The sequence below is a fragment of the Trachinotus anak genome, unplaced genomic scaffold (assembly GCF_046630095.1).
Source record: "Trachinotus anak isolate AG129_WGS33_773 ecotype Australia unplaced genomic scaffold, CSIRO_AGI_Tana_v1 ptg000009l, whole genome shotgun sequence".
NCBI lineage: Eukaryota > Metazoa > Chordata > Actinopteri > Carangiformes > Carangidae > Trachinotus > Trachinotus anak.
In genome coordinates this window covers 1,577,823-1,590,858 of record NW_027273860.1, presented here as the reverse complement: position 1 = coordinate 1,590,858, position 13,036 = coordinate 1,577,823, and the positions used below count along the sequence as shown (strand labels likewise).

At 40.7% G+C, this 13,036-nt stretch overlaps 2 protein-coding genes across 2 annotated transcripts in view; both read right to left on the bottom strand.

The window, feature by feature from the left end:
* Positions 1 to 13,036, bottom strand: part of LOC139625733 (uncharacterized) — a 43,723-nt gene that overhangs the window by 12,521 nt on the left and 18,166 nt on the right. Inside the window, exons 12-19 of the mRNA XM_071485912.1 lie at positions 12,827 to 13,000; positions 11,803 to 11,976; positions 10,997 to 11,170; positions 10,124 to 10,297; positions 8,624 to 8,797; positions 4,101 to 4,244; positions 3,163 to 3,368; positions 1,105 to 2,989 (exon numbers count right to left, since the gene is read on the bottom strand). Coding sequence (XP_071342013.1) covers positions 1,105 to 2,989; positions 3,163 to 3,368; positions 4,101 to 4,244; positions 8,624 to 8,797; positions 10,124 to 10,297; positions 10,997 to 11,170; positions 11,803 to 11,976; positions 12,827 to 13,000 — 3,105 coding nt within the window. The remainder of the gene's footprint in view (positions 1 to 1,104; positions 2,990 to 3,162; positions 3,369 to 4,100; positions 4,245 to 8,623; positions 8,798 to 10,123; positions 10,298 to 10,996; positions 11,171 to 11,802; positions 11,977 to 12,826; positions 13,001 to 13,036) is intronic.
* On the bottom strand, positions 4,971 to 8,383 carry LOC139625730 (uncharacterized; the record flags this gene model as incomplete). Its single annotated transcript, XM_071485910.1, has 4 exons — positions 4,971 to 6,615; positions 6,885 to 6,950; positions 7,639 to 7,679; positions 8,184 to 8,383. Coding segments are annotated over 4 exons (708 nt in total), but the record flags the coding sequence as incomplete, so codon positions are not given.

The window sequence follows — 13,036 nt, the reverse complement described above, 5'->3', positions numbered from 1 at the left end:
AGTTTTGCAGCAGGTACCAGTTGAAGAGGTACCAATGAGATATAGTTGGGCTCACTTCTACGCATAGCTCAGGCTCTGAAACCAAAATCCTGGAGAGGGGCTGAACTCTCTCCTTTTCCGTAGTTCCTCAAGGTGACAGACAATGGGCAGGTGTGGGGATTCTCACAAGCCCCTGGTGGAGCACTGACTGCTGGGGGACTTCAATGCTCATGTGGGCAATGAAGGAGAAACTTGGAGGGCATTGATTGGGAGGAATGGCTTCCTTAATCTGAAACTGAGTGGTGCTTTGTTGTTGGACTTATGTTCTAGTCACAGTTTGGCCATAACAAATACCATTGTTTTAGGTAGCTCACAAGGGTACTTGGTACCTGAGCACATTAGGCCAAAGATTGATGCTGGACAGACCGAGCAAATCCAAACGTCTAGGGAGGGTGAGCTGTGAATGTCTGTGAGGTCATCACTGGAAAAGAATTTCTCATTCAGCCAAGGAGGCTCCGACTGAGCTGGAGGGCAAAGCTCTTGATTTACCAGCCAGTTTTCATTCCAACCCTCACCTATGGTCACAAGGTATGAAAAGGGATCGAAAGACTGACAAGCAGCTGAAATGGATTTCCTCTGTAAGGCGGCTTGGACACCTGGAGGGACCTCAGAGGAGGGTCGCTGCTCCTTCATGTTGAAAGGAGCCAGTTAAGGTGGTTCGGGCATCAGGTTAAGATGCCTCTTTGGCACCTTTGGAGATTTTGCAGGCATGTCCAACTGGGAGAAGACCCTTGGGTAGACCCAAAACTTGCTGGAAGGATTAAATATCACTTCTGGCCTGAGAACACCTTAGTATCCCCCAGGAGGAGCTGGAAAGTGTTGCTTGAGAGAGCTATGTCTGGAATACCCTGCCTAGCCTGCTGCCACCACAACCTGACCCCGGATAAGCAGAACTTAATGGATGGATGGATGGAAGGAAGGATGGAAGTTTATAAAGTGCTTTTAAGTCATAAAAACAAAATTTAAATAGAAATAGAAAAGAATGAAAAATAAGGCATTTAGTGTGCATATCTGAAGAACTAAAGTACACTGATTAATAATGTTAATGATCATGTTGGGACTCACAGAGCCTTCCTGCAGTTCCTCACAGCTGGAATCAGTCTCTGGTGTCCCTCCTGTGATGTGTTGTACTTGTTCAGGTCCAACTCATCCAGAACCTCCTCTGACATCTGCAGCATGTGGGCCAGAGCTGAGCAGTGGATCTCAGAGAGTTTTTCCTCTGATCTGGTCTCTGACTTCAGGAACTCTTGGATCTCCTGATGGACTGAGTGGTCCTTCATCTCCATCAGACAGTGGAAGATGTTGATGCTTCTGTCAGGAGAGATCTCATCAGTGCTCATCTCCTTCAAGGTGTTGATTGCTCTCTGGATGGTTTCTGGACTGTTCTCTGTCTGACCCAGCAGACCTCCTAAGAGTCTCTGGTTGGACTCCAGAGAGAGGCCATGAAGGAAGCGAACAAACAGGTCAAGGTGACCATTTTTACTTTCAAGAGATTTCTCCATGGCTGCCCTGAGGAGGACATCCAGGGATGGGTCATGGCTATCACTGTTTCTAAAAATCTTAGATATCTTCTCGAAAAAGGATTTTGGGTTTGAGTCTGAATGCTTGTAGTCTTTTCCCAGGAAGTTCTTCAGGACCTCTGTGTTCCTGTTGGTGTAACAGTGGAACATGTAGACTGCAGCCAGAAACTCCTGAATGCTCAGATGAACAAAGCAGTAGACTGTTTTCTGGAAGATCACACTCTCTCTTTTGAAGATCTCAGTACAGAGTCCTGAGTACACCGAGGCCTCTGTGACATCCAGACCACACTGCTCCAGGTCTTCTTGGTAGAACATGATGTTTCCTTTCTCCAGATGTTCAAACGCCAGCCTCCCCAGCTTCAGAAGAACTTCCCTGTCGGCCTCCGTCAGTTCCTGTGGACTCTTTTTCTTGAGTTTTTTCTTCTTTTCCTTATGTCCTGCATCATACTTGAGCTTCTTCCTCTTTATCTGAACCAGCAGGAGTTGTGAGTACAGGTCAGTCAGGGTCTGGGGCAGCTCTCCTCTCTGCTCTGTAGTCAACATGTGCTCCAGAACTGTAGCAGTGATCCAGCAGAAGACTGGAATGTGACACATGATGTGGAGGCTCCTGGACGTCTTGATGTGTGAGATGATTCTGTTGGACAGCTCTTCATCACTGAATCTTCTCCTGAAGTACTCCTCCTTCTGGGCGTCATTGAAGCCTCGTACCTCTGTTACCCTGTCAACACATGTAGGAGGGATCTGATTGGCTGCTGCAGGTCTGGAAGTGATCCAGACCAGAGCGGAGGGAAGCAGGTTCCCCTGGATGAGGTTTGTCAGCAGCAGGTTGACTGATGACGTCTGTGTGACATCAGACACAACCTCCCTGTTGGCGAAATCCAGTGAAAGTCTGCTTTCATCCAGGCCATCGAAGATGAACACAACTTTACAGACAGCGAGCTGCTCTGCTGTGACCTTCTGTAATGTTGGATGGAAAACATGGAGCAGCCTGAGAAGACTGTACTGCTGCTCTCTGATCAGGTTCAGCTCCCTGAACGAAAGCAGAACCAGCAGACTGACATCTTGGTTCTCCAAGCCCTCTGCCCAGTCCACACTGAACTTCTGCACTGAGAAGGTTTTTCCAACTCCAGCGACGCCGTTGGTCAGAACCACTCTGATGTGTCTCTGTTGGTCAGGTAAGGCTTTAAAGATGTCGTGGCACTTGATTGGAGCGTCATGGAGGATCTTCATCTTGGAAGCTGTCTCCAGCTGCCTCACCTCATGTTGGGTATTAACCTCTTCACTCTGTCCCTCTGTGATGTAGAGCTCAGTGTAGATCCTGTTGAGGAGGGTTCCACTTCCTGTTCCATCAGTTCCTTCAGTCACATGTTCACATCTGCTCCTCAGACTGATCTTATGTTGATCTAAAACCTCCTGCAGACCACTATCTGCTGCAAGAGAAGAGACAATATCAGACTGAAGACAGAGAATCTGAGAATCTGATGATTATTTTCATTATTTTAATCATCTTAAATGTCAATGATGATATAATAAATGACACTGTATAAACAACAGGTCCTGTTTTCAGAAATGATGACATCAGCAGACAGATGTTCAGTCTCACCTTGTACAGTGCTGGTCTGACTGACTGTCTGCAGTCCAGGTCTTATTCTGGATCTTTGTCCACACTGGGGACAGGAGAAGTCTCCTGATGAACCAGACTGGTCCCAGTATGAGGTGATGGTAGAGACTGGATCCTTCAGGACGTCCTGACACAGAGCACAGCAGGACAGCTGCTCCTCCACACAAACACTACTTCTCTTTCTCCCACTGTGGACATGAACATGTTTCTTTTAGAATAAAAAAAAACTTTTACAGATTATTTAAACAAAATGTTTTAACAACACTGCCTAGATAATTAGATAGGATGTCACTCACTGACTGTTGTCAGTGTGTCAAGTGTATGTATGGTGTATGTAAGAGAGTTACTTGCCATTTGAATAGGTTTATGGTTTTGTCTGTTTTATCATCTTTCCCAAACTCAAAATTAATTGGTGTAGTTGTGTGCTGCTTAGAGGTGTTAAGTACAGGTGCAAACTTCTTCATCAAGAAATCAAGAAATCTGACTACTCAGTGAACTGACTATCTTGACTTTGTGACTGAATTGGTAGCTTTTGTCTGTGTTTTTTCTGCCACAGGGGAAAAAAATTCCACACGAGTGAAAACATGTCAAACAGAGCCGCTGCTGTGTCAGGTGATGTGGAACTGAGACAAGATCTGAACACTGTTAACTGCCTATGAGTATGAGTCTGTGGCTGACAGATTTAATGAAAGTTTTTCATTAGATAAAGAGATTCTCATATCAAGGAGACACAGGCATAGACCTAAAAGCGAGAGCCATAACATGAACTGCAAACACAGTTTGCATTCAGTCAGGACCTTTTTTTTGTATGCCATTCCCCATCTTTCTTCTCATTTCTTGTCATCTCTCTACTCTCAGCTATCAAAATAGACACACAATGCTGTACAAAAATAGAAAGAAGCTTGTAGAAGTTCTCTTACCTTGTACCTGAAGGTCCAGGTTCATTATTGAGCGCTGGAGGATGATCTTTGGGCCGGTCATTGTTCAAAGAAATGGATTCTGGAGACTCTGCTCCATCCTCCCCTTCCTTGATGCAGTCACTCATCCTCTGGACTTGAGTCAATCTGATGGGAACCAGTGACACTGACTGTGAGTTCACAAACACAGAAACTACACACAAGACCGAGAGAACAGGAAGTAATACACACGTACACACAGTCTTTTTTGTTGAGTAAGTTGTAGGTTTAATGTGTATTACACAACTCACCACAATGTTGTGTGAAAATCGTGACTGAGAGAACAGGAAGTACCACACACTCTTCCTCCTTTTCTTTCAGTGTCTGCAGGTGGACAGAAGTTGAAATTCTGATTGTTCCTCTCTTTACAGTCCACAGGCAGAAAACTGACTTGGAGAATATCTTCAGTGTTACCTCCCTGTTCTCATGTAACTGGATCACATGGTCAGTGTTGCTCCTCCCTCTCCATTTATAGGAAATCACAAGAGTCTTGGTGTCACATCCCATCATAGTTCAGTTACCATACTGAAGTCAACTGATGACAGCATCATAGGTCTAATGTCCACTAACAAGCAGCACAGTTAGTGCCACCCCAACAGCCCCCAGCTCAGTACGTCCAAAAGCCATCAGACACAGGGCCCCACCCAACATTTAAATGTGTCTGACAAACTGAGCTACAACCTGCTGAAGCACTTTGTGATTTAAATTCATAATTCAGGCTCATTAGTCATCATTAGCTAATGAAAGTTTTGAAGAATTGAGCATGGAGCTTTAATCAAACTCCTTTGGGATGTTTCTGCTTTTCTGAATATATTTTGAAGCTTGGAACAGGAGGAGAGAAATAACTTTTTATTGGTGAAATCATGACAGAAAATAACAATAACAAAAAATGAGAAACAAAAAACAAAACATAATGATGACAGCTGAAAAATGATGACATAGAAGATAAATAGACATAAATAAATGAATAAATAAATACACATATGCATACATATACGGTACAATACAGTAACTCAATAAACAAGTCCTACCTAAAGTCCTACATTTAATCTAAGACCCTGTTTCCAAAAAAGTTGGGACACTGTAAAATGTAAATAAAAACATTTAGTCCATCATGAAAATATAAATATGACAAAGGAGACCCCAAACTGTTGAGCAGTTGAAATCCTATATCAGGCAAGAATGGGACAACGTTTCACTTTCAAAACTCCAGCAACCAATCTCCTCAGTTCCCAAACGTTTACAGTGTGGTTAAAAGAGGAGGTGATGAACACAGTGGTAAACATACCCCTGTCCCAACTTTTCTGAAATGTGTTGCTGGCATCAAATTCAAATTGTGCATGTATTTTTCATAAAACAATACAATTTCAGCATTTCAACATTTGATATGTTGTCTTTGTTTTACTTTCAATTGAATATGATTTTACATGATTTGCACATCATTGGATGCTGTTTTTATTTACATTTTCAGTGTCCTGACTTTTTTGGAAACTGGGTTGTACATATTCACTGTAACCTGCTAATTAAATAGGCTTTGTATTTTTTATACCATCTCAGCTGACTTCCTAAAGCCTCTCTGGTAGAAAGACGAAGATTAAAGAAAGACAGAATTGTTACATAGTTTCCTAAAACACAACATATGTACTTTTTGTTTAGAGTACATGGAGCAATTAAAAATGACCTGGAAACCAAAAACCGAAAACACAGAAAATTCCTGACAAAATAGTTTTTTCACTTGCCTCTCAGGGCTTTGAAAGGTGAAAAAAAAAATGTTCAGCCACTTGTCGCCAAAATTAGTATTACAAAAAGCAACACTTGATTTCCGTATTCTGACCAAAAAACTTTTCATTTGCCTCTCAGGGCATCTGTATGTATTTAAGTTTGTGTGTAGATGTATAGAAGTGTTGTTAAAGAAGATGTGTTTGAGGTGTGTAATACCTTTACTTACCCACAATGGTCCATGATCCATTAAGAAAATGAGATCACATGGGAGTTTTAAGGTTTTGACTGAACTTTCTAAAACTAAAAGAATTAAAGATGTGTGAGACAGAAACCCCCTGATACACACGGTTTCTGCTTCACATTAAGTTGAGCTCTGTTGACAGGCATGAATCCACCTCACAGAGAGCAGCGATCAGAGCTGCACTGGCTTGTGAACCTTTTCTTCGCACCGTGTCAGTCACCACTCGAGCTTTGTCTGCCCTGTTCAGTGGTCCAACAGACTCCACTTCTTCATCAGTTACCACCCCACGCTCCAGGAGTTTATCCAGTAGCTTATGTAGAACAGGTTCAGACACTCTGTTGATAAACTGTGTCCGAATAGACATCAGCGTTTTTTCTGCTGGGACACTCAGAGTCCATAATGGGAAATGTGGAGTCCAACTTGGGATATTTTGAGTCCATGCTGGGACACTTGTAGTACATGGTGGGACATTCTGAGTCCATAATATGACAGTTGGAGTTCTTGCTGGACCAGGACCTTTAAGTTGAGCAAGAAAAATACTTGTGTTCAATAACCAGCAGACACTTAAAACAGAGCTCGTAGACATTACAAAAACAGGGCCAAATTGAAACTGATACTCATAAATTTAAACTACTCCCACAGAGCTTGAGCTCTGACTGACTAACCATTATTTTCATTATCAATTAATCTGCTGTTTGTTTTGTCCAACCACGGCTGTTGCTGGTGTAGAGGCATTAAAAGTACAATAATTTTGATCCAAATGATCTGTCAATGTTTTTTCTAACCTTTATTTAACGATGATGGCTCCTCTGAGCACAAATCTTCTTCTTCTGCATCACGCTGCACACTCACTGAGAATATTGACAAAGCATGAAAATCATTTGATTAAAATTCATATTCACAAAACATATTTTTGCAGCTTTCAATTTCAATTTGCTTGAAATCCTTAATGTGAATGACAGTGATTTGAAATAATATTACACAGCACAGTAAGTAAATACTGACAGACCAGTCAAAACCCCCTCAGTCTAAGACTGAACTCAGAAAAGTATAAGTCAGGAGAGAGACTTAGGACCAGCTGAACAGTGGTCCTATTACTGGACTAAGCTTTACGCAGACCACTGTAGTTCTTCATCCTGTTATTTCAGAGTTAAATTATCGTAGTTCAATCGTCAGTGGCGTTGTCTTTTCTGAAGTACTGCAGTATTGCAGTACATTGAAATATTCTGATAATGTAGTTATACTTGCAAACAAAATCTGTTAATCTTCCTCTAACTTCAGGTGACTATGTGGTACAAACTGCTGTCAGCTGAAGCATCAATATTCTCATAAAGTCTGTTCATCAAATTCAGGATCTGTTGAGCCTTGAAGGATCCAGATTCCATTGAAACAAACACAATCTGCACTTCTTTAAGAAATAAAAGAGATCTTTTCCAAAGCTCAAATTAAAATGTAATTTATAAATATTTTCGCTGATTAAATTTTACAGTCAGATTTTATTGATGACAGATGAATAGAAGACAGTGTCTCAGTACTCACAGGTTTTGTCTCTGGAAGCTTTAATCTCCCTTTCACTGACCCTGTAGAGACAAACACAACAGTTACAAAGTGAGTAGAAAACAATCAGATTTAATCTGAGTCAGCTTTATTAAACCTAACGGCGAAGATCCCACATCAGTCTCACCCAGCTGAATATTAATTGATCCTGTATCAATAAGCCCGATCAGTGGGTTAGTTAGCAATCTTTGGGATCAACCTGAGCTTTACAATCTCACACACCTGTCGCCACTTCCTTATTGGCCCCATCAGTATATAAACCTTAAAATTCTTTTAGGGCAACATTTGCTTTCTGTAAGTGTGTGTGTCTGTCCACAGTGGGATCCTGTCTGAATGGTGAATTGATCAGGTTAGCTGTGCAGCACAGATTATGTGAATCAACTTCTTTTACCATGGAAATCTACCACACCACAAAAGTGAGCCAGTGTCAGTTCGACTGAAAAGCCGGAGTTGATTACTGATATATGATGTTTACTATGTTTAGTACTGCTGAACACAGCATGGACTGACTCAAACCCTCTACTCACCTCAGAGTCTCCAGTTCTGAATCCTGAAAGTCCCAGTTTCTACTCGGGTCCAGTTCTCTCAGATGGGAGAGGTTGGACTTCAGAGTTGAGGCCAGCGAAGCACAGTTGATCTCTGAAAAACTATTGTCCTCCAATCTGTAATCAGTCAGATAAGTCCTAATCAATGAGCTTTTCACTAAAATGAGTAGAGTGACGTTGATTCATAACATGCTGCTGACCTCAGTACAGTCCTTAACTGCAGTATCAATATAGTATTGATTCTCTAAACAGCTACAGTATATTTGAAAATAGGCTTTAAACTGTGTATCTGTGTGTGTGCCTCTTCTGAGGGACCAAAAAAAAAATTACAACTTTATGAATGTAATTTATTTATGTGTATACATTAGGTTCAATCGTAAATTAACCATAAGATTTACAGCAGTAACAGTCCCTGAACTGACCTCAGAGTCTCCAGTCTACAGTCTGGACTCTCCAGAAAACCACGCAGCTCCTTCAGTCCCGAATCCTGCAGCTTGTTGAAACTCAGTCGCAGGTCTCTCAGATGGGAGGGGTTGGACTTCAGAGCTGAGGCCAGAAAAGCACAGCTGATCTCTGACAAACTGCAGTTCATCAATCTGGATAGAAAATAAAACATGTAACTTCAGAAGACAGCGGTCTCCATACATGTCTAGAGTTTAGAAAATGGAATCTCCAAACACCTGAGCCAACAGGATGCAGGTTAAGACAGTCAAATACAGTGAAACACAGCTCTCATTAATATTAAAGGTTCTGTCAATTAGATTTTAAACAATAATAAAGCAGTAAACAGCTGTTTTCTATGTGAAGATATAGTGGAGTCATGGGATCCTGAGCAGAGAATGAAGCCACACCCCTCTGTGTGTGTTGGAATCTGGTCTCTCTGGTCTTTGTTTTGGTATCTGGTCTGGTAGAGCATGTTTGTGAGTCCCTCTTGTTAAACTGTTCGTCCTTTCTAATTTTATAAACACACAGGCACTGCCCACATGTGAGATGGCACAGTACAGTACGCAGCATTCAGGTGAGAGCCACTTTCCAGAATTCCTCCACTAAAGAAACCACGTTTCCATCTAAAAAAAAAAAAAGCCAAAGAAAGAGCTGAGACCAGAGCACAGGTGGACTGGTCGGCCGGTGGCCCATCAAAACATCCATACAGTTTTTTAAGCTTTTGCCAACTTCATCAGTGTCATTCGTCCCAGTGGATCAGTCCCAAGCTGAATTTCTCTCTCAGTCTGACCGTGGAGCCAGTACTGGTCTTTACTGAGAAGGAGAACCCTACGAGCTGCTAAAGGCTCCAGCTTGATTCAGAACTGGTTTTCTTCTCCACGTGTCAGTAACTTGATGCTACATCTTAATGTTACATGTCTTAGCATGATAATGTTAACTGACTTGCTGTTACCCATATTATAAATGTGCTCAGCAAATGTTGCTATCGATGTAGCAACATAACTGTCAGGATAGCTGTGGAACATATCACAGCAATGCTAGCGTGGGCTAATGGTTGTAGCTGGTTTTTCTTTTGTTGGCTCTCATGTACACAGGTCAACGTCACTCAGCAGCTGAGCTTCTTGTGGTGCGTTTAGTGACCGCTCACTGGGCTCCGTGACACCTTGCTGACCTTATTGACATTTGTTTGGTTGTGGCCAAACAGAGGCCAGAGGTGTGACTGACAGAGCATTTCTTTTGGTCTGAGATGCTGGTGGTCTAGTGCAACATCTAGTGGCAGTGATGACTGTTTACACAACCTTTAATGACCACATCCTGCTGCTTCAATAAAGACACAGTGACTTCAGCTGTTAAAATGTATCAGCTCCACCAGTGACTCCATCTATACAGACTACACTGTTTTTGTTGTCATTTTAAAAATCATTTGAGGAAAATTAAGGAAAAGATAAACAGTCATAAAACTAAAAATAGAGTCTGACCCCAGAGTCTCCAGTCCACAGTACGGACTCCTCAGAAAACCACACAGCTCCTTCACTCCTGAATCCTGCAGCTCGTTTCTACCCAGCCACAGTTCTCTCAGATGGGAGGGGTTGGACTTCAGAGCTGAGGCCAGAGAAGAACAGCTGATCTTTGACAAACCGCAGTTCATCAGTCTAAATAAAGAGAAATATATATATATATATATATATATATAAGAATAAAACATGTAATGTTAGAGGACAGTGATCTCCATACATGTCTTTGACTTTAGAAAATGGAAACTCAAACACCTGAACCAACAGGAAGTAGGTTCATTACAAACAGTGACAAACAGCTCTCATTAATATTAATGACTCTACAAGCTCCACCAGTGACTCCATCTATACAAATTCATGTTATGCAGCCAAATTTATTTGAGATTCTACTGAAGACCCTCAAGTTTTCAAAGATAACAAACATTTCAGACTGAACTTTGGGGAAAATGTGAACAAATTTATAAAATGTACTATTGTATGAAATGGCAGAGACACAACAACATGGTGTGATCAGTTAAAATATTGTTATTGTTAAATATTGTTATTCATGTAGTGAAATTTATTTTGAAGTGTTGAAATAAACAAATATAGAACTTGTTATTATGATTTCCTGAGTTTGAATATTGTTATGCATTTGCATGTGATGTGGGGACACATTCCAACATTAGTAAAGCGCAGGCTACCAATGACAGACCGGATGGGCTTTCTAATCCAGAAAGTCACCGTGGCTTTTCTAAATTTTATATTTGTATGAATTCAGTTATTCACAAACAATAATTAATACATGTTTGTAAAAAATAATTTTATCTCAGCACAGAACTAAAAAATAGAACTGACCTCAGAGCCTCCAGTCTACAGTCTGGACTCTTCAGAAAACCACACAGCTCCTTCACTCCTGAATCCTGCAGCTTGTTTCTACCCAGAAACAGTTTTCTCAGATGGGAGGGGTTGGACTTCAGAGCTGAGACCAGAGAAGAACAGCTGATCTCTGACAACCTGCACTTCATCAACCTGAATAAAGAATAAAAGATGTGAGTTTAGGAGACAAAGCTGCTGCTTGAAAGCGTTCAGTGTTTCATCATCTGTTCAGAGCTGAAGAAGGTTTAGAAAGTAGAAGTTCAGAAAATGAAAGTCAAACACCTGAGCCAACAGGAAGCAGGTTAAAAACCATCAAATACAAACAGCTCTCATTAATATCAATGACAACATGCTGCTGCTTCAATAAAGACGTAGTGACTCCAGTTCTTAGACTCTCAGCTCACATAATCCAGTTGAATTTTTTTGAAACCCTCTAAGATCCAATCATCTCGAAAGTGTATGTCATGTGAGCGAGCCAGTAGAAACAAGTGACAAAAACAATACAATTTAATACGCATTGATTGATTCAAGTCAACTCACGCATTGCGTAACACACAAGAAAATATTCCAACTTAAAAGCTGCCGGTAGCCTCTGAGTGGTACAGTGAATCTCATAATCTTTTTAATTTTTTTATCTACCTTTCACTAAACAGTAAATGATCAAAAGGCAGCAAAACACCCTTTCATTCATCATCCACTCTTATACAAATGGTAGAAAGACAATGTTGGGTAAATACCTATTGTATGAAATGGTAGAGCTACAAAACTAAAAGATGGTGTCTGACCTCAGAGTCTCCAGTCTACAATGTGGACTCTTCAGAAAACCACACAGATCCTTCACTCCTGAATCCTGCAGGTTGTTTTCACTCAGGTCCAGGTCTCTCAGATGGGAGGGGTTGGACTTCAGAGCTGAGGCCAGAGAAGCACAGCTGATCTCTGACAAACCGCAGTTCTTCAACCTGATATTAGAATAAAACATGTAATGTTAGAGGACAGTGATCTCCATACATGTCTTTGACTTTAGAAAATGGAAACTCAAACACCTGAACCAACAGGAAGTAGGTTCATTACAAACAGTGACAAACAGCTCTCATGAATATTAATGACAATATGCTGCTGCTTCAATAAAGACGTAGTGACTCCACCTCTTAGACTCCACCAGCTACAATAATAATAATAATAATAATAATAATAATAATAATAATAATACACTTTTGTTGGCACCTTCAAAACACCTTCCAATACAACAACATTTACAGTACAGACTGTAACACTGTAGTCCTTTAAACCTTTGCCTCCTTAAGACATTTAACAAGTAAATTCAACTCTATGAAATAAACAATTTTCACACTTGTATTAAAAATCAAAACACACTTTAAATGTGAGTTAACAGACATTAGTCCTGACAGTTCACTGAAAATGTCTTAAAAGAAATGATTATTTTTTCTTCATCAGGCATATTTCAGTGTATTTCTACAAAATATTAGTTGTGAGGATCTTCTGTATGTTGTGATAAAGATTCATTTACTTTTAACCACTAACACTCAACATTTTCTACAGTGTATTGAGAAAACATTCGTCTTTTGAGTCCTCTGTGTAGTTCTGAAGCTTTAATTGAAGTGAACAGACATTAATCATGACAACTGAAATGAGACCGAAGAAATAATTCTGTTGATAAGGTGGGGAGATTATAATATATGATGAGAATATGATGAAAATTAATTATTTAATTAAAAATGAAGGGATTCAGTAAAAAAAAAAAGTTTCTGTTGTGGATTAAAGATATAAGATCTACAACAGTGAACTGACCTCAGAGTCTCCAGTCTACAGTCTGGATTCTTTAGAAAACCACACAGCTCCTTCACTCCTGAATCCTGCAGGTTGTTGAGACTCAGGTCCAGTTCTCTCAGATGGGAGGGGTTGGACTTCAGAGCTGAGGCCAGAGAAGAACAGCTGATCTCTGACAAACTGCACCAACTCAACCTGAATAAAGAATAAAATATTTAACATTATAAGACA